This window comes from Lepidochelys olivacea (assembly GCF_965140295.1).
Source record: "Lepidochelys olivacea isolate rLepOli2 genome assembly, chromosome: 7".
Classification (NCBI taxonomy): Eukaryota; Metazoa; Chordata; order Testudines; family Cheloniidae; genus Lepidochelys; species Lepidochelys olivacea.
In genome coordinates this window covers 100,864,698-100,886,296 of record NC_140417.1, presented here as the reverse complement: position 1 = coordinate 100,886,296, position 21,599 = coordinate 100,864,698, and the positions used below count along the sequence as shown (strand labels likewise).

General features: G+C 39.0%; 1 protein-coding gene across 5 annotated transcripts in view; it reads left to right on the top strand.

Annotated features, from left to right (window-relative positions):
- The window catches only part of MGMT (O-6-methylguanine-DNA methyltransferase), a 303,415-nt gene that overhangs the window by 250,782 nt on the left and 31,034 nt on the right, over nucleotides 1-21,599 (top strand). For all 5 annotated transcript variants that reach the window (XM_084635437.1, XM_084635438.1, XM_084635436.1 and 2 more), the window contains one exon: nucleotides 6,694-6,854. In XM_084635437.1, coding sequence (XP_084491563.1) covers nucleotides 6,694-6,854 — 161 coding nt within the window. The remainder of the gene's footprint in view (nucleotides 1-6,693; nucleotides 6,855-21,599) is intronic.

Here is a 21,599-nt window from a genome sequence, read left to right as displayed (position 1 = left end):
CTTTGCTTCTCATAATGGGAAGGCATTTAGAAAACTTCAGAAACTTTCACATGCACATACTAATATCTAACATTTCCTCAACAATGGTATTGAAGCCAGCTTGCTGTTTACATACTTGTTTTGAAAGTATTTCTAAGTTTGCCAATAGTTGCATGTGTCTTGGAAGATGCCTTATTAAACTGAAACAGATGTTTTTTATATTTTTCCTCTGTTAAAAACACACTGTTCCTTTCTATTGTTTCATGTAAAAAATACAATTCTTAGGAGAATCTAAAAACGGGTAAGAGAACCTCACCATCCTCTGTTTTGTAGGAGCAGGGGCCCAGTTTTTAGTTGTGAGGCTTACAGAAAGCAAAGCCAATAGAACCAGTCATGGAGTATAGTAAAAAGAACAGTATTACACAGCTGTTGCATGTGTGAAGTGGGGTGGTAAGACACTAGAGTGAACTAAACCAGTATTGAATTCCCCAGGCCAGTGGCTGAACTTTCATGAATGTCTTGTACATTACCACAATTGAGAATCAAACTGAGATATTTGATCTATAGGCAGCTGCAAACCCTAGTGGATCCAAAAGGGAGCCTCCTCCTGGCCAACCTGGTAGGAACTGTGCTAAGCTTGTCTCAGCCGGAAGTTGCTCTTTGTATGTTGTGCAGCAGCAGCTCAGCTGGTGATTAGCATTGCGGAGATTTTTGCTATTGGGCTAAGGCACTGTGCACTCACTAGTGGAGCGGTGAGCAGCAAGTTTCTAGATTTTAATATAACAAGCAAGGAGTTATTATTTGTATGCTCTGCTTGCTGGGAAAATCCAGAGATGATTTTTTGAGCAACCATGTGGTGCTGAACTTGATGATAATTTGGATTTCTGGATTCTGCTGTAGGAAAGTCTTTAGAAGCCCCTCTGTCATAGGTGTAGCTGCTGTGGATACTGTCACACCACAGTTATGTTAATAAGAGGGAGAACAATGATGAGTAATACAAGACTTTAAAAAGAACAAGAATAACTTATTTTTAAGTAAAAACAAGAGGAGTCTTTGTGGCACCTTAGAGACTAACAAATTTATTTGGGCATAAACTTTTGTGGGCTAAAACTCACTTCATCAGATGCAACATTTTTAAGTGGACATTTTTGTTACCCATACAAAAAATTAGATTGTTTTAGGTTATGTCAACTATGTTAAATGTCGTGTCATAAATCCTTACTTTAGGATCAAAGTCCATTTAACAGCATTTCATCCATGAATAGTTATTTAATACCAACAGAGAAAGAGTTAAAAAGAAGATCTAAAGTAGAAATGTGCAGGGTAAAGCAAAGGTTGAGATCTTTAGCACTAGCATAAAAAATCAATTTAAGATAAATTTTACTACTATAAAAATTCTGCAAATGTCCTTTTAAAAGTGGGAAATGCTAAGAAATACAGGTCACATTTTAATTCAGTTGGCAGACTAGAAATATAGCAAGAAATGGAACTTGTATCCTCCAAGGATGCTGGACAGCACCTAATTCCATTTGCTAACCTAAGCAAGTATAAGGCTTTACATCCCCAATAAGAGCATTGGTAATATAGGAAAATGCAGAACTCCCCTTCCCCCCACACCCCAAAATGCATTTTAAAAGAATGCTTTTCATTATACTAGCAAGGTTGCAAATAAAATGTGTGGCTTTTTCTTTTGAGGGAAGCCAATGAAATCCTTTAACAGAAAGGCAAAACAGTATATTTCAGTGAAAAAATATGGGCAAATCTGCCACACTTGGACACAAGAATACTGTTCTGAAATGCTTTTAAAATGTTTATGTGGTACCTTCATCAAGCTAACGTACACATAGACCTTTCCAATTAAACTGACGGTTATTGCTTGTTGAGAAAGCTGTGAAACTCACTGAAATAACGGCTCTTTAGTTTCTTGTCTTTCTTGGATGAATATGCTTATTTTATTTTCATGTGTAAAAATAAAAGTTAAGTTTTGTTATGTCGCAGCTCAAGATTCAAGCTGCCCAGAGGTATAGCATAGAACCTGTGGTTACTTTGGCTGTTATTTTGTTTGCTGTTGGCTCCTTGCCACTGGTGGCTGTATAGCCAAGGATTAAGGCCCTTTCCTTAGGGATCAGTGAGGGAAAGAACATTAACATAGAGGTTCCCCATCTTTTTGTTGATTCATTGCTGAAAGCTAGTTGCAAACATTTAGTGTAAGAATTAGACGGGTGTTTGCCTCCTAAAACTGAACAGGCAAGGACAGGAAGAAGCTGAGTAAGGGGAGCATGTATATAGTGCAGTACAAGGTGTTCAGAAACTTCCAAAGAAACATGAAACACCGAGTAAAAGAAACTTCACCTGAGGGAAAACATTACTTAATTCAGCTCACCTACTCTAAATTTGTTCTGATAAATGTTTTGGGGCTTCCTTTGGGTCACCTGTTGAGCAGGATATAGTGGGGCTTAACTGTGGCTATGAGTCTCAGAAACGTTGCTGGCTGGACGTTCTGTCTGAGCATCGATCCTCTAAAAGCAGCAGCTGTTGTAAAGTCAGATATTTTTGAAGGGTGGTAGCTTCAAGAAAGAAGGGAATGCCACTTTATACATCTCAGAATGGGAGGGGGGAAGTGGAGGAGAGAGGGCAGTAAGTCAGGTTGTATAGTTTATTTGCCAAAAAATGTAGTTTTGGTCAACCCAAAACTATTTGTGAATTTGATACGCATTTCTGAATAATTCCATACCAAAAAAAAAAATTGGAGGGGATGAAGGAAGATGAGAGAAGGCAGCAGCCTCTCTCATAACCTTTATCCCAATAGTTAGAGCATTCATCCAGGATGTGGGAGAGCTGAATTAAATTCCCTCTCCCAACTGGAGAAGGGATTTGAACTTGGATTTCCCTCATTGCAGGAGCAAATCAGAGTAACTAGGCTGTGATGTATTCTGGAGCAGGGCTCTCTCCATTTCTCCTCTTGCAGCTGCTCCACTTTTTATAAATAATTAGTCACTGGAGCAGGAGCTTGACCTTGGGTGTCCCACACCCTAGGTGAGTGCACCATAGCTCAGACAGTAGGCGCAGCAGATGTTGTAATTAAAGTACATTTTTAAAGGGAGAGGGATAGTTTGGCAGATCTGTATTATGTTGTTTATTCTAAAAATGGAACTAAGTCTAGATTGTGCCTTTTGGCAAAGCCTCAAGCAAGGGGTGATGCATATACCATAGCTCCCCAGCAATAGCCCAGGGGGCATTATGCCTCTGAAAAACACCCTTCTGAAAAACAGTACCATTTCTGTTTCCCACTTACTCTCTCTCCCAGGAGTAAGCGGTAATCGTTTTGCTTCTAGTTTATACCAGAAGAAATTTATGACCTCTGTGCCAGCTCAGCTGTGCAGGCTGGTGTGGTGGGAGGTGGAGCCAAGACTCTGGCTATTCCTCACCCACTTGCTCCAGGGAGAGGGGATAATAAGTGAGTAGCCAGCACAGGGGTATAAGAAAGGTTCTTACTCTTCCCTTACTTCTCTTCATGTTTGAGTAGTTCAAGTCATAGCCTACCTATGACTATTAAGCAAGCAGATGTGATCCTGGGTGAGGTCACCAGAAACTTGAATGTGTATGGTGCCACTCTTGTTACATGGATCAGAGAAGTCCATTAATTTTGTGCTGTTGCAGATTTCAAGAGTTTTATTATTTTATTACAATGAAATATACTGAGAGAATTCCTAGAGTCTCCAGTCATATAGACCTATTGTACTGGGGATATACAAACATAATATAAGCTAGTGCTTGGCCCAGAGAGCTTGCAGTCAAAGGCCCCAAGCCTTTGAAACTTATGTGAATAAGTTTATGTACATAAATAATCCCATTGAATTCAATTCTTTGACCAATATTTTTAAATCCCAAAAGAATATAAAAAGTGTACACAACTTTTACAAAGCACTACAACAACAAAACCCTCAAAATTATAGTCTGGCCATATAAATAGGGAGAAGAGCAACAAGTTTGCATTTAATAGGGAGGCTGCTGGCAAGCTAGATGCACAGTTGCATCTTCTTCCGTGTCTTCTGATTTTCTTTTGTTTTCTTATATGCCAAACAATCAATTTTTTAGCTTACATTTTTAATGCTTTTAACCGATTGTTTAATCATCTGTTGCATGCTGTCTATCTCCCTGGTATTTTAACTTTCCCACCTTTCTTTCTCCATTGTGCTATTATTATTATTATTCTCCATTATTTTCTTGCTATTCAGCAATGTGGCCTTCAGTGCTTAACAATTAGAAAATGACTTGGCATTGGGGAGAATTGCAAGGCCATTTAATCATGCACAATTCAAACAGATGAGGGTTTCACTTCTGAGAATAAACCCTAAAATAGCTTCTGACTGTACATCATTTATCCTATCCAGAGGCAGAGACAAGAGTAGGTGTCTGATTACATTGCTATCCTGTTGTTTTCAGTTTCATATGCATTTGTGGATCAAGCATTTGAGTTGGTTAGGTCTTGTTGCAGAGGTGCCTTGTGGCAAAAACAGACTTGGAGTCTTTTATGTCATTACTGATACATCACACAATTTTCATTTGCTTAGGTTTCCTATTAAGAGAAAATATTTTGTTAAGTGTCTGGTACTTTGGCATGCCGGGAAATTGTCTAGGGTTTCCTCCACAACCCCCATCTGAGTGACTGAAGGGACCAAATAGCCTTGCTTTATTTCCCCCAGTCCTGATGGGATTTTTCTATATCTTTATTACTACTAGGAGGATCCCCGCACTTTTACCTGCTTTTCACCTATTTCCACCCTCAACACTTTGCCTTGTAGCCGCCATTCTCCCATCAGAGAATTGGTCTGCTAAGTTTGTAGTACTGTCAAGGGAAATACTGTTGAGCCATGAATGGAGTTTCCTTTTCCTGGGACTGAGCATACCTGCAGGAGAAAACAAGAAACCAGGACTGGAATCTGTACAGGTGGTCCCTTATGACAGCAAAAGCACCCTGAGTAGTCCATGAGGTAATTTCCAAACAGTCTGTTTTACAATAATCAGAAAATTGCTGGATGCTTTATCAGGAAGGATAATAAACACTGGGTGCTGGAAAGTTTTTGGCAGGCTTAAAGAAGGTGTGGTTGCTCTTTTTGGCATTGATTCATGATGTCAGCTCTGTATATAATCATTCATAGATTATTAGAAGACTCCCACACACATCCTTTCTCCTCTATGTATTGCTAGTGGGGCATGTTAATTTTATTAGTACATAAAGACAAATTAATTCTCCTGAACTTTGAGAGACACCGGCAAAGGCTTCACTGTCCCACAGTGTTGGATGTGCACTGCCAGGAAAGCTCTTGTAGGGTTCTGGATCAACTTGCTTTACTCTGCAGAAAGTATACAGATTAGGAAGCAGAGTGACAGTCAGAGGAGAACTCCCCACTTTTCAACAGCCGATGTCCAAATGCTCTGTCACTGAAATCTCAAATGAATATATTAGCTATGCAACATTTATGTACTTCGTGTTGCTCTAACTCAGAAATCAAGTGAATTGAATATTGTGCAATACGATGCTGCACACAATGAAAGCAAGACCCGCCAATTTACTGCCCTTCCCCCTCCCGCACCTACCCCTACACAAACCCCACATAGTCTTAACAGCAGGAAAAGAAGAAAATCATGTATGGGGCGGGGGGGAGTAAATCCTGAAATTTGTAGGCGCCATCTGCAATATTTGTTACATTCTGACATATTCTGAAAATCTAAGCTGTTATTTAAAAGCAAACTAATTCTCAGTTGCCTCCCTTCACTCCCACAAGTGGAGGGAAGCAGAAACCTGACAATAATAGCTGGAAAAGGAAAGTGCTGGTTGCATGGAATGCTATTTCCTTTCCTCTGTCCTACGGGAAAACTCCATGGTGGTTATCGGACTCTGCTAGGTGTCAGGGAGAAAGAAAGAGAGAAAACCTTATCCCTAGCGCAGCTATAACCACTGGGACAATGTTGAGGATATGTCATTTTACTATCCTGTTGATGGACTTGTGCGTTTTCAGTTCTGGTGTCCCCTCCACCATTATTTACCCCCATCTCCCCCCCGAGCCTGTTTTTTTTACATGGTTACATCTGTGCGTGGTATTCTCCCCTCCCTAGGCAATGGATATCCAAATAGGTAAATTAAAAAAGAAAGTCCTATATTTCTCACAAATGTTGTTCTTTGTTCACTTTGTATTGTCATTGCAATTCTAAAGGTAATGAGGAATCTCTTTGACTACTGATGTTCTGAATTGTTTTACATGTGTCAGATTAGTAAAAGGCATTGGAGATAATGAATGGGATTAAATTACTGAACATTTTAATTAGGGGTGTGTGTCTATATATAGTCTCAATACTTTAACAGGTATGAAATATTCATTTTTATAATGCAAATACAAAAATACGATATAGTATACATTTCAGTTCACCTGCACTGGAAAGTATATAACAATAAATATCACTCAGGCTTTTTGCTCCAACTAGACACAGAGCTGTGGCTTTATTGCAATTCCTTTTCTAATTTGATTTTCATTTTTCCTTATGTAGTAGCATTCTGTGTTTAGTGTTTATGAGAGGAAAAATAAGTCCATGTAACATTTAACGTTTTTCTTCCATTTAATGTAATAAGTATTTTCTCTGTGTCTTTAGCATGCTAAAATCTTCAGCAGCTTGGCTATTAAACTTATTAAACTAATGTTATCGCTTTTCCAGGACTAAGGAAGCCTCAGTTACTTGTGAGGTATGCGAAGGCCCAGAGGAAATGACAGAACCACTGAAACAGTGCACAGCCTGGCTTCAGGCCTACTTCTGTGAGCCCTTGATGACCGAGAAACTTCCTATGCCTCCCTTTCACCATCCAGTTTTTGAACAAGGTCTGTAACCAAGTAATACTTTAATATTTTATGTAAAATGTTTTGACTTGATTAACTATCACTTACATCACATTCTCATTTGGACTACACCAGTGTTGGACATTTTACATTGCTCTAAATAGAGCCTGCATGTAGTGTACTTTAGCTACCAAGGGTTGTAATTTCCAACTGCTCCAAATGGTTGTGTTAGTTTTGGCACAAGTTTCCATAATTCTTGGCAAAGACAGTAGAAATGATGCAGTTCAACTCTTGACGTTTGCTGGCTGAAAGGTTTAAATACGAACACATCTGAATGGCAGTAAATTTTTCAATAAGCCTATTGTTAACTTAAACTATCTTTTTGCCAACACAGGGAATGAGGCTTATAAATGGACAATTAGCCACTTCTATAAACACAGTTGGTGATAGTTATGTAACATTAGGTAGCTATGTTGTATCTTTTTTGATCAGTTTTAAAACTAATTCTCAAAATTATTACAGATGTTTTAATTTTTTTTAATAGGTACAAAGAGCAAGTATTCCTACCCAAGCAACAATATACATACATTTAAATAAACACATTGCTTAAGAGAGAAATTTCCCCCTTATCATGTTCCATTTATTGCTTTTTTTTCCTCAAGACATAAAAGTCAATTACATGAAGTGAAATTGTCCCCAGTAAAAATCACAGTAGTTTGCTTTCTGCAGTGGCCTCTTTCTTCTCTCTCCATGAACGTAATCTTTTGACTGTGAATAATATGTACATTTTAAGGGAATTGCATTTTAATTAAATATATTTAGAATGCTCTCTGAGAAATTAGGTTCCATAACGATGTGTTTATTACCCAGAAAAGGAAACTAGTAGCCTCCCTATTATGCACTCTAACACAGCATTGATGTTTCCAATATAACCTTATCTTCAATTTCGCAGCCATAAAGATTCCAGTGCAGGTATAAGGGAAAATATGCAGTCTTTTTCCCTCCACTCCATGTTTCTGCACAATATGCAGCCAGAATGCAGCAAGCACCACTCTGTGAAGACAGAACAGAGGTGCCACTAGGAATGCCAGTAGTGCTGAATGGCCCATGGAGTTTGAGTCCGGGCAGCGTGGTGACCTACCATGTCCTTCTTTGTACTGCACTGTGCTAGAATGCAGCACTGAAGGAAGCACAATATGTCTCTCCAACACATCACAGCTTCTCCTGCTGTGCTGCTCCACATTTAGGAGTCTTAATTTGGGGTATAGCATGTAGGGTCTCATTTTCAAACATACTGTAGTTGCATACATTGCCTATGTTGCACCTACAAAACATGGCTGCATGCACATGTAAAACAGACATTGTCATGCACAAAATAGGTAATTGTACATGCAGTTAGTTGCACATGCACAAATGAATGCATATGCATGTTTTGTGGTCACAATTTAGGCTTCTGTGGTTGCAAATTTCACCTGTTCATTATTGCTTGTAATTTTTATTCAAAAACCATTCAGGTATTTATAAGTTTTCTTTTTGTTTCTTTTTCTGTTTGCTTTCTTTATTACTTTTCTGACTTAATCAGCTTTGACTTTAAAAATGAAATTTGGCAAGCAGTTGTTCTATGGTGTGATTGTTTTTAGAAGGGGAAAATAATTAAATCACTGTGTATCATGACTCTTTTTATTGAATTGATTAATGAATGTGATAGCAGTTATTTAAATGCAACAGCTGAGATTGTCTCGTTATAGGGCAAGTATTGAGTAAATAACATTTTAAACTTTTTTCTCATCCCCTTTTTGCATGACTATAAAGACTTAAATGGAGCTAATACAATATCACATTTTATACTGGATAAAAAAGTTTTTATTCAGAGATATTTGAATCTGTGTAGTTAATGAAATGGAGATGTAGAAGTTCTTGTTTATATCATCCATATTTAAAAAAGAAAATTTGGGTGTATACAGTAGACTGCTACAAACTGCAAAAACATTGAATTCAAAAATGTCAGTTCAGGGTTGTGCTGCTAAAATGTAGCTGTTAAGCCCATGGAATGATCACCTGAAAAAGTGCCACAGATTTTCCACTGGTTGGAATGAAGTAAAGCACTTTGACATGTTTCATTGCTGTTTAAAAATCTTTTAATATAGATCAGGGTTGAGGCACGCTGGTGGAGCAGGGAGGGGAAGGTTGCACGGCTGCTCTTCTTCCTGTATCTGCTCTTTGAATAAATAAGGTATTTCAGTCTCCAGGACTATCAACCAGCAGCTTGTATAAGCACTTTAAAATGAGCCCTTACACCACAAAACTCTGCTGGTCATGGTTTACGTGAGCAAAAAGCTCAGGATTCAAACTTTGAGCTTGGTTAATGAAATATAACAGTTCAAAATTCATAATTACAGATTTTATTTTAGCTACTGTTTTCAGGATCTTTCAGGATCCAGGTCCTACAGAAATTTGCCTTCATGGGTGATGACCCATGGTAACTTCATGAGCCTCCTGGGCTGTTCACCCACAGAGGCTACTCCTTATTCTAAGAGGAGTAGCTGCAACAGCCACAGAATGTGTAATGAGGCATTCTGAACCACTCCCTTCCTAGGAACAGCTGCTCTGATTTTGCTAGCCTAATTGCTCTATGGCAATTATGTCATTGTCAGTATTATTGGGAGAGTTCAGAGATCAGCCAAGAAGAGAAAAGAAAGATCCACTGAGGTAAAATACTTCTTTGGGCAGGAAGGGAGAATAAGCTGCCTCCTCCTTACTGATTTTTCTCCCTTTCCACTCTCTAGCAACAGCCAAGTAGGCGAGTAAATTCAGTAAAAAGCTGAATTAACTGCTGCTTCATATGCAGGGTTTGAAGGCCTTGAGAATTCAGTACTACAGAGTAAGAGTAAGGTTCTGATATACAAGAATTCTGCTTCTCCCAGGTGGGTCTGAAATTCTTAGCTATGGAACAGGTGTGACTTTTTGGAGGTTAAGGCTTCTGCAGGAAGCCTACCTTTCATTGGCCTCCCACTGAGCCTGGATTGTAATGTTTAGTGACCTTCTATACTACACGTTTAGTTTTTTGGAACCCTGAAATAGGTTTTCCTCATTTTAACATGTACTGATCCAGGTTTTTTTTAATTTAGTTCAATTATCTTGGACTTGAGACCAGGTGTGCACATTTTATGGTAGAAAAAAGCAAGCATATAAAGGAAATGCTGACAGACTTAATTGGCTAAACTGCACTGATGTGATATCTTTCTTTATATAGTCTCTTACTTTCTCTCAGTGATCATTTCATATAATATAAAAGTATTGTTGGAACAAATGGGAGAATGTCATATTGAAGACGTATTATAACTTCAAAAAGGTAATATTTGTAGAAAGTTCTTTAGTACGAAAACTAAGGTAGTAAAATGTCACACAGAGGGTTTTTAATAGGGTATGTTGTATGTTTCAGTTTATTTGTGAAGGCGGCCTTTCACCAGAGCTGCAGCGTTGCTCAGCTGAGATTTAGGTATTTGTTTATGTTCTTTATATTTGCATTTGAAAGTGCCAACAGATAGCTCTAGGCACTTTTTTTAAAAATTGACAAAAGCAGATGAATAATAATCCAAAACTGTGAAGACTTGATCTTATCAACCTTCTTATGCCAGTCATCCTGCCAAAGAGCTAATTTCCTAATCCAACCTTTACATCCTTCAACCCAGCTTCTTCCCCACACAGCCTCAAGAATGGATGGACTTTGCAGCATGCCCAGATAGTCTGTGTCTTTAATAGATTAATTCTGGAATTCAATTCTTTCCTAAAGTCATCCCCCCTAGAGAAAATAGGGTCTCAGCCCCTTTTCTTCTAAACCAGTGGCATGTTATCTCAGACATCTCTGCTGACCATAACTGTGGCAGTATGACCTGGTCAGAGGACATAGTCTCTCAATTGGCTTTTATCCAAAATATTTAGAGCTTTATACATTAAAAAAATTAACACCTTAAACTCTGCCAAGAAATACAGAATATGGAGCACCAGTGTATTGGGTTGTGCTTTTGGCATGCAGCATGCCCAATAAACAAGCAAAATTCTTCACTAACTTATGTTGATGGATGGTGCCAAGGCGTAGTCTCACGTGAAAAGAATATTACAGTAGTCTAATATTAAGATGACAAAATGGAAGTAATATTAGCAAAGTGTGTCTATGAAAGAAAAGTTTTCACTCTTGTTACTAAGGGCAGATTGAAGAAAGTCATCTTGGTCACAGTGGTTTCCAACCGCGCTCATTCTTCCAGACAACCCTGCCAGAGGTGTTGAGCGGCCACAGTTCTTGTTGCTGTCAGTTTCAGTAGGGAGTGATTTTGCACGGTTACATTTGGCCTCAGATGTCTCAAGTTGGGCACTCAGAAAATGAGGAACAGACAATAATAGTGGCCAAAATTTTGATTTGCTTAGTATCACATAGGAAAATTCTCACACACACGCACACCCAGCTGCTTCCCCCAGCCCCTCTTCCTTTCTTCCCTACGACTGGAAGGGTATCAATAGGCCACATCACTTTGAATGGTTCCTTGAAATATGTGTTAACTACTTATGCTAAACCATCTGTTCAAATCTTATATTTAGCAGTGACGCTTTGAGTTAGTTTCCTAGACCTGAAAAAGAGCTCTGGGTGGCTCAAAAGCTTCTCTCTCTCACCAATAAAAGCTGGTCCAATAAAAGATATTACCTCACCCACCTTGTCTCTCTAATAGGAAAAACATGGCAGAGACAGGGATAGAACTGAGTTCTTCAGTATATCATTTGCCTGTCTTAACCACAAAAGTATCCTTTCTCTTTCTGCAGCCCCCCTGTGTTTTTTTCTGCACACCTTCCAACTTCTAGAGTAAATGAGGCAAAGATCCTAAAAACAGCGTCATTCACTACACACACACACACCCCTTATGTGTTTTCTGAGCACCATCCATTCTGTGCCCTGAATGAGGCAGGGGCCTTGTGAAAACACAGTATGCAATCACATAATTACGTTACCAGAATACATATGCACAAAGAGGATGAATTACAGTTGCACAGGCAGTGTAAATTCTGGCATTTCCTAACTTTCAAGTACTGACTTTGCAACCTGACTGACGTTATTTTAATACCGTTTTTAAATGTAATTTCCTACATTATTTAAAAGGGAAAAGGTAAACTAAATTATATTATCTGCAGATGTAACAACTTCCTCTCACATTGTGCATCAGTGATAGGGTTTGAACCAAGAATCTTCAGCATAGTTTGGGGTAATTACATTAACTGGCAGCAGAATGAAACTGTTATCCCAGGGGAGAGGAGGCACATATGCTGGGTCCAGGGTACCAGGGCAGAGTCTGGCCCAGGATAAGCCTCTGGAACCATGTGCCTAAATGGCAACATATTCTGCAAGGCCTAACGGCAATTCTCTATCCATGGAACCTGAAGGCTCCAATGTGCATGTATTGCCATACTTACCTTCATAGAAAAAGAAAGCAAAGTGGAAAAAAAGGAAAGGTTTGCTGGCAAACAATTAGTAGAAAGACAAAGACAGAGATGGAAAAGGAATTCATACTTACACTGCAGGTGAATTTGATGTCTGTAGTATAAAGGAGTTTTGAATTCAAGAAAGTATATTGGTAAAATACTGCCCCATCCATATCTCTCTTGCTCTTTCTCATGACCTTTTAGATAGAAATATCTCAATTCTGTACACAAGGCCAATAAGCAAAAATCATCTCTATCCTTTCCTGTGCACTCCCTCTGTCTTAGAAACTTATGTCAGTGAGTTAACCTGGCTGTATTCAGCTCACAGTGACAACAGAATACACTACATGAAATGCTAATTATCATTAGAAAAAAAGCTTACTTTACCTTTTTTGGGGGGGGGGTCATTTTGTAGTTATTACATCATAGTTGTGAAATTTCACTTTTTCACTGTCTGGGGGTGGGATTTGTGCTACATCCATTCTACATGCACCAGTTCCTATTGCTTCTGCATATATCTGTTGAACCTCTTATTTTCAAAAGGACCTCTAATGAAAATCCTGCCACATGAGTTATGGGAATGTACACTTTTTTGTGTGAATGAATTAATGTTCTTACTATGTGCCTTCCAGTGGAAGGCAGTGTGTATCTTGGAAGTTATTCATATGGTAACTAGAAATGAGAATGGAACTGTTACATGGAGTTGTCACTTGAGCACAGCATTATAAAATATGCCTCTAAAATTGAAAGTCCATCTTTTACCACCATGGAACAGTGTTAATAGTCCCTTGATCATTCCTCGAACCCCTCTCAGGTGGAATCTAGCAGCACCTCTTTGTTTTACTGCCATGTTGCAGAAAATGATACTAAACTTTAAAAAAATCTATCACTCTGCTATAAGGCAACACTGGGGGTAGGGGGGAGTGCTCTTGTAACCCTGTTTGGGAAGAGCACTTTCCCACAAAAGTTGAATTTCCAGAGGTCTCATGTTCTCTAAATATAGTTTCATTTGTGCAGTTGCAACTCTAAATACAATTTACAAGTTTTTTGAAGATAGCGGAGCTATCTCTACTATCAGTTTGTTACTTAACAGCAGATTCACCATCCCATGAATTTTTATGCTCAAAAACTTTATTCAAGATTGTAATTTGTACCCTTAAACTTACATTCCACCGTACATCCAAAAAAGTACATTTTTATCTATGATGCAATGCAGTCCTGTATATTTCCAATGTATAAAGACAGACAGACACACAAATGAAAGATGATTACTAAAATAAGAAAAGCATTTACATTATTGTGATCAATACAGATCACTTTCACTTTACTTTAAATTAAAGCTTGTAAAAAATTGTAGACTTTCTGAGATATTACTTAGTGAAGTTAGAGGGTTTTAAACTTCAGGTGCCAATTTATTGATTATAACAAGGAAGCAAATCTATACTCAAATTAAGTAGGAAAGAAATAACTGATTAATGTGTAATTCTTTAAACCTTAGAGCTATCAAACTAATTTTCAGGGGTAGCAGAAGCAGAAATCTAGGTCTAAGCCCAAAGCTACAAGTGGAAAAGGAGAGGGGGGAAAAAGAACGGATTAAACGAATAGGAATAGATGGAAGACACCCATGAATTTGAAGACAGCAGTACAGACTGTCAAATGTCATGAATCAATACACGAAGGTCACAGTATGGCAAGCATGAACAGTTTATATAGTGGAGAATATAAACTTCTATTTTGGTGATTTGGAATCGAGAAGAAAAAAGGAAACACTTGAAATAAGAAAGAGAGAGACCAGGCAGAAATGGGGAAGTAAGCTGAACTATGAATAACTTAACTGAGCTGTTTGAAAACCTATATCATTAACAGAATAAGTGTTTAACAATAACTGTTAAATACATCTACAATATTAACTGAAAGGTTTTTTATTTATTCCTGGAGCACTAGTAAACACCCCTTATCAATGTAGGTTAATACTGCCAGAATATGAAAATTTTACTACCTTTTGACCTGTAGTTGTTTGTAATTCCTATAGTGATTGCAATTGTTGAGGTACCTGCATATATAATAATCTTTACACCTGTGTAGCTGTATGTGTCACCTAACTGTACTCACCTATTTAGAGTAGGGTGCATTTAATTTTAGATGACTGCTCCAATAATGTGTTCCAGACTCAAGAAAAGTCCATAGGCATTTCCTGAAAATATGCAGACTGTGGACTTATTACAGCAATAGAACACTGGTCTAGGACTCAAGAAAACTGGATTCTGTTCCTGACCCTGCCACTGGCCTAGTTGGGCCAGTCATTTCACCTCTTTGTGCCTCAAGTTCCTTATCTGTAAAATGTGGATAATGATACTGATCTCCTCTGTAAAGTGCTTTGAGGTGCACTAAGGAAAAATACTATATTAGAGCTATGTATTATTCATTATTATTATTGTTGTTGTTAGCAACAGTGAAAGGATTTGTGCCCAAACCTCCAACTTCTACATGGTTTTACAAGTATCAACAAATGTGTAGTATTATAGGACTTTATGTGCTTATCTACTTAGATGTTGTGCCTAATTGGTTGCAAAATGATAGTGATACAGAGGACAGTTAAGGTTGGGTTTTTTTAAGGTTTTTGTGACTGACATTAACTATCTTCATGCTATTCTTCATATATCTTCATGCTTCATTTTTAATGTGTAATCTTAACTTTGAATTTGCAGCCTAATGTTTGGAGAGGGTAATGAGAAATATAGACTTTTTAAAGGTTTTCTCTTAAGTGATAAAATTTTACTTCATCGTAACCGATATTTTGACTAGGAATTAATTACCTTTTAAAAATTGCTTTGTGACTAGAATCCTTGTGGAGCTTGCAGGTTGTATGTGGGCTCTAGAAGCTCCTACAGGCTGTGGAGGTACTGTGAGAAGCACTGTAGGAGATGCAGCAGTGAACAGGTTGTGGTGTTATTAACCAAGTGCTGTGGCACGGGACTTGAAGAGCAGTAGCAAGCCAGGTATTATGGGGTTAGCTGGAGGAGGAGAGCATATTAAAGCAAGACTACTGTATTCCAGCACATTTGGAGTTTTTAGGCCAAACCTTTCTGTGGAGAAAAGTGCATATTTAATTGGGTAACCTTTTAAATCACTTAGTTCTATGTTGTTTTTCTATCTAAGCATTCTAAAATTAATCATATAAATATGAATTAATGGCTAAAGTCAAATTTCATGTATTCTTTTTGTTATATTTTTATATTTGCAAGCTGATTATTAAAGTGCAGATAAAAATGAGCCAGACCTCATGCAGTGAACCTTTCTAACACACTAATGTCAATTAAAATAATATGACATGAATGAGCATGTAGTATACCAAGTGCAAATTAGTGATGTTTGCAAATTTAGTGGCTGTTGTGAATGATCCATAGATTGAGAAAATACCTGATTTTCTAGATAAGGGAAGTTTAGTAGATCTACTATACTTGGACTTCAGTAAAGCATTTGACATGGTACCACATGGGAAAATATTAGTTAAATTAGGGAAGACAGATCAGTACAAGTATTGTACGGTAAATAAGGAGTTGACTAAAGGGAAGAAGGCAACGGGTTTTGCTGAAATGTGAATTATCGGACTGGAGGGAGGTTACTAGTGGAGTTTCCCAATAATCGTCTTGGGACCAATCTTATTCAATATTTTTATTATTGTCCTTGCACAAAAAGTAGGTGTGTGCTAATGAAATGTGCTGATGATACAAAGTTTGGAGGCATCGTCAATACAGAAAAGGATTGGAATATTACACAGAAAGACCTGGAGTGACAGAAATGGGAAAAGGCAAATGTTATCCTATGTATCAGGCAAGGCATTTCCAGTAGAGATAGAGAAGTACTAATGCCATTATACAGGACACTAATAAGACCTTATTTTCAGTACTGGGTACAAGTCTTGTCATGTTCAAGAAAAATTAATTTAAATTGGAACAGGTGCAGAGAACAAGTATGAGAATGATCAGAGGAACGGGGAGACTTGTCTTATCAGTGGAGACTGGAAGAGCTTGGCTTGTTTAGTCTAGCAAAAAGAAGGCTGAGAGGGGCTATGATTGCTCTCTATAATTACATTAGGGGGGTAAATACCAGAAAAGATGTTGACTATTTGAGCAAAAGGACAACATTGGCACAAGAACAGATTTAAACTGGTTGTTAACAAACTCAGATTGGAAATTAGAAGAAGGTTTCTAACCATCAGATGGGTGAGGTTCCGGAACAGCCTCCAAATATGAATTTTGGGAGCAAACAATGTAATAAGTTTTAGGAGAACTGGACACATCTATGTGTGTGACTGTATGAGGGAGTTGCTTGTGATGGTAGGGGGCAGGTCTCACCAGCCCTGAAACTAACTTCCAATTTGTTTTATGTTCCTTCATGCTTCACCACCTACAGGAATCAGGAAGGGATTTTTCTACCTACTGGGTTGTGGTTTTGTTTTTTAAAATCTCCTTCCTTTGATGCATCAGGTTTGGAGAGAGGATATTGGACAGAGTGAGCCCAGCCTGTGAGGTGGCACTAAGCATTCTCTCTCTCAGGTGCTTGACTGGGGAAGAGATGGCCAGCCCTACGCTGGCATCACAAAATGGGGAAGAGATGGCCAGCCCTCTGTGGAGATAGAGGTGGTTAGGGACTATTTAGAAAAGCTGGACGTGCACAAGTCCATGGGGCCGGACGAGTTGCATCCGAGAGTGCTGAAGGAATTGGCGGCTGTAATTGCAGAGCCATTGGCCATTATCTTTGAAAACTCGTGGCGAACGGGGGAAGTCCCGGATGACTGGAAAAAGGCTAATGTAGTGCCAATCTTTAAAAAAGGGAAGAAGGAGGATCCTGGGAACTACAGGCCAGTCAGCCTCACCTCAGTCCCTGGAAAAATCATGGAGCAGGTCCTCAAAGAATCAATCCTGAAGCACTTGCATGAGAGGAAAGTGATCAGGAACAGCCAGCATGGATTCACCAAGGGAAGGTCATGCCTGACTAATCTTATAGCCTTTTATGATGAGATTACTGGTTCTGTGGATGAAGGGAAAGCAGTGGATGTATTGTTTCTTGACTTTAGCAAAGCTTTTGACACGGTCTCCCACAGTATTCTTGTCAGCAAGTTAAGGAAGTATGGGCTGGATGAATGCACTATAAGGTGGGTAGAAAGCTGGCTAGATTGTCGGGCTCAACGGGTAGTGATCAATGGCTCCATGTCTAGTTGGCAGCCGGTGTCAAGTGGAGTGCCCCAGGGGTCGGTCCTGGGGCCGGTTTTGTTCAATATCTTCTTAAATGATCTGGAGGATGGTGTAGATTGCACTCTCAGCAAATTTGCGGATGATACTAAACTGGGAGGAGTGATAGATACGCTGGAGGGGAGGGATAGGATACAGAAGGACCTAGACAAATTGGTGGATTGGGCCAAAAGAAATCTGATGAGGTTCAATAAGGATAAGTGCAGAGTCCTGCACTTAGGACGGAAGAATCCAATGCACCGCTACAGACTAGGGGCCGAATGGCTAGGCAGCAGTTCTGCGGAAAAGGACCTAGGGGTGACAGTGGATGAGAAGCTGGATATGAGTCAGCAGTGTGCCCTTGTTGCCAAGAAGGCCAATGGCATTTTGGGATGTATAAGTAGGTGCATAGCGAGCAGATCGAGGGACGTGATCGTTCCCCTCTATTCGACATTGGTGAGGCCTCATCTGGAGTACTGTGTCCAGTTTTGGGCCCCAGACTACAAGAAGGATGTGGATAAATTGGAGAGAGTCCAGCGAAGGGCAACAAAAATGATTAGGGGTCTAGAACACATGACTTATGAGGAGAGGCTGAGGGAACTGGGATTGTTTAGTCTGCAGAAGAGAAGAATGAGAGGGGATTTGATAGCTGCTTTCAACTACCTGAGAGGTGGTTCCAGAGAGGATGGTTCTAGACTATTCTCAGTGGTAGAAGAGGACAGGACAAGGAGTAATGGTCTCAAGTTGCAGTTGGGGAGGTTTAGGTTGGATATTAGGAAAAACTTTTTCACTAGGAGGGTGGTGAAACACTGGAATGCGTTACCTAGGGAGGTGGTAGAATCTCCTTCCCTAGAAGTTTTTAAGGTCAGGCTTGACAAAGCCCTGGCTGGGATGATTTAATTGGGGATTGGTCCTGCTTTGAACAGGGGGTTGGACTAGATGACCTCCTGAGGTCCCTTCCAACCCTGATATTCTATGATTCTTTTATTACCATCTCATGTGAGAATGGCTTTAATAAGCAGAAAGTCTTTGTTTTGTTACATGTTTAATGGATTATCTAATACCTTCCTCCAGTTCTCTTCAATAGACATCAACCTCCACCCTACAAAAAGAGGGGAAAGAATCCATCTAGTTACTTTTATGGCTTGGGGTTTTTTTTCTGTCCAGCTTCACCATGGCCCCTCTTTTTTGTATCAACAAATAATTACACCCATAATAGATTCTAGGCACAAGTTTAACAATTAGAAGCCTGATCCAGCATCTGTTGAAGTCAATGGAAAGATTCCCATGGACTTTGGTGGGAGCTGGATCAAGTCTTAGACAAATTATGTAGTTACAAACAAGGACTGTAGTTAGACATCAGAGTACTAATATTTGTGCCCACAGCTCATTGTGGGCATAAAAATGCAGGCACAATTATTTTCCGGTAAAATTGTGTCTGCAGAATGGTAGGCCTGGATATTCAGAGCCTTAGTATTATGCATGCATTCAAAAATAAGTGTAATCATTGAAGCTATTTAAATTATGGTCATTTTTGTTGTTATAAAATGTCTCTAGTGCATTTGGTTCTGTTCTGGCTGTGATGTCCAGTCACATATTGAGGTTGGGGATAGGTGTAGTTATCCAACAGGGTTAAAAAGAAGCATTTATGTCTCTGGAAATCAGGAGCAGGCATAATACCTCCAGGGATGCTTGGGGAAACATGCTAACCAGCAGCATTTACTACAATAGTTCTAAAAATATTTTCTGAACTTCCCGCAGCTGTGGCCATGTCACCTCTAGTAGCTGGAAAGATTCCCTTAGCCTATCTGGCCCTCCCCTTGCATGCCAAGTGAGCAACCATCCCAGTTGTGGCTGCCCCCGTAGAGGTAGACTAGGTCCAACCATGCTGCAAAATCCTTAGCCCTCACCCTACTTTAGTGCGATCACATAGGGCAGCCATTGTCTGTCCCTGAAATTTGTATGTCTTTGCAAGATTCTATTAACGTACTGAATATAAGAAATACCTGAATATACCTGTGCTCACGGGGAACACAGACCATGGCAAATAAATACAAAAATACACTGCTTTTGAAAAAATATCTTTTTGTCAAAATCCCTAGTAGTTGTTAGAGTTGGGTCCCGTCCAGAATACTGACTAAGGAACAAACAAATTTCCACAACACAGTAGGGTCCTAGGTCCATGTTTGGGGCTCCTAAACACTATGATAATATAGATAATTAATAAAAATAACAACTCTTCCTCCTCCTCAGGTCCATGACCAGTATGGGAAGAACTTTATTTCTTCTTCCAAAGACTGAAATATGAATTAGGGATACCTGGCCAGTTTATTCTAGCGCTGAGATCCCATTGGGGAACTGTGTGGTGGAAATATAAAAATTATCCCAACTGTCACCCTATTCTTTTCAGAGGAAAGGACTTCAGCATAAGTGGCATCTGCCCTCACTCCATATTCAGAGGGACTCCAGAGAAGTCCCCTCTCTGCTTTTTGGGGCCCTGTGGTTCAGGAGCAGGCAAGCACATGGAGAATGGCTGTCCTTACTCCTTCAGTTATTTTGCAGTGATTCAATGTTCACGTCCTTCTCCATGTTGGCAGCCCAGCCCCTGGAGTACTTTGGCACCACCTCTGGTAAGAAAGCACTGGCAGCATGATACTCTTAGGAGCTGTGCTGCCCTGGGCCTCTGCACATACCCAAGCCTTTCCCAGCTTCCCTAAGATCATTGCAAGACATAAGGAAATCCCAATCTTCCTCTTTCTCAATGGGATGATCCTGGGTAAAACCAGTATATTGAAAAAAAGTTTTTTGTTCTTTCTACAAGGAAAAAAGGGATAAACCGGCCCAATTTTTTTTTTTAAATAACCTATAAAAACTTGCACAACCTTTTGGGTTTTTTCGCCATTATTCTTTAGTATGAAAGTTAAGAAACAAATGAAGAAGTTATAAAGAAGGCAAGTTGAAATGAAAAAAATCAAATATGGAAAATCACCATTTTTGTTCATAATCATGTGGTCATCAGCTTTACGTGGATCCCTAGATATTAGAAGTCTCATAGCAGCAACACAGAGATACAAGTAAGTACACTTCTGTTCACCCATTCTGCCTGGTTTTTGTGTGCCTCCCTGCCTGCAACTGTTTTCTAGTTCTCTGTAATCTTTCACCTTATTTAAAAATTAATTTAAGCAAGAGAAAAGGAAGAAAAAAAGTTTTATAACTACCTGCCTTCCACACCCCCTCCGATATTAAGGAACTTTCACCTGAGTTGCTGCACTGAAATACTTATTTCCCCTTATCACTGCAAAATTATACATCAATATCAATGATATTTTGAAAAATGTTACTTCTAAATGTTCTGTATTTCAGATTAGTATAAATATATTTAATGTGACTGTTACTATGGTAACCACACTCTTTTACTAAGTACCATTGTTAATTTTTTCACAAAACATATCAGAAAATATTACTATAGGATTTGCAGAAGTCTGTATGCACCCACTCTTTATATATATTCATTTTGAGGGGGAAAATGAATTCTTGAATATAGACTTTTTTCCCCCTCCAATTTGACCAGAGAATGCCCCTTTCTCACCTGAATCCAAGCCATGTTGCTGTATCTCCATTTGGACTGTGTAAGTGAGAGCTGGAGAATATATTCTAGAAAAACAAGGAGTTACTGAACTGCAAAAACATACTTTTCACTGAAAATTTGCATCCTGCACTCCTTTCAGATTAAAATATGCAAGAACCAACATAAATGGCACACTTTTTCTCTTCATGAATTGGGCCTTTGATGTTCAAGAGGAGCCAATGTTAAAGGACATCCCTAGAAGGCTGTAGAAACTGTTCCTATTTATGACAAATGTAAAACCGTACAAATCTAGCTGAATGTGATGGTGTCATTAGTTTGTGAATCGCATCCTTGAAAATAACTGTGGAGGAGCCAAATCGGTTTAAAAGAAGATAACAAAATGGTTTAAGCTACTTAGGTTGAATGCCAATTATATTTTAATATTCAACTGAGCATATTTTACTAAGAAAAAAGACAGTGTCGACGCATGCATAACTCATTGGCAGCGTCGGCCAG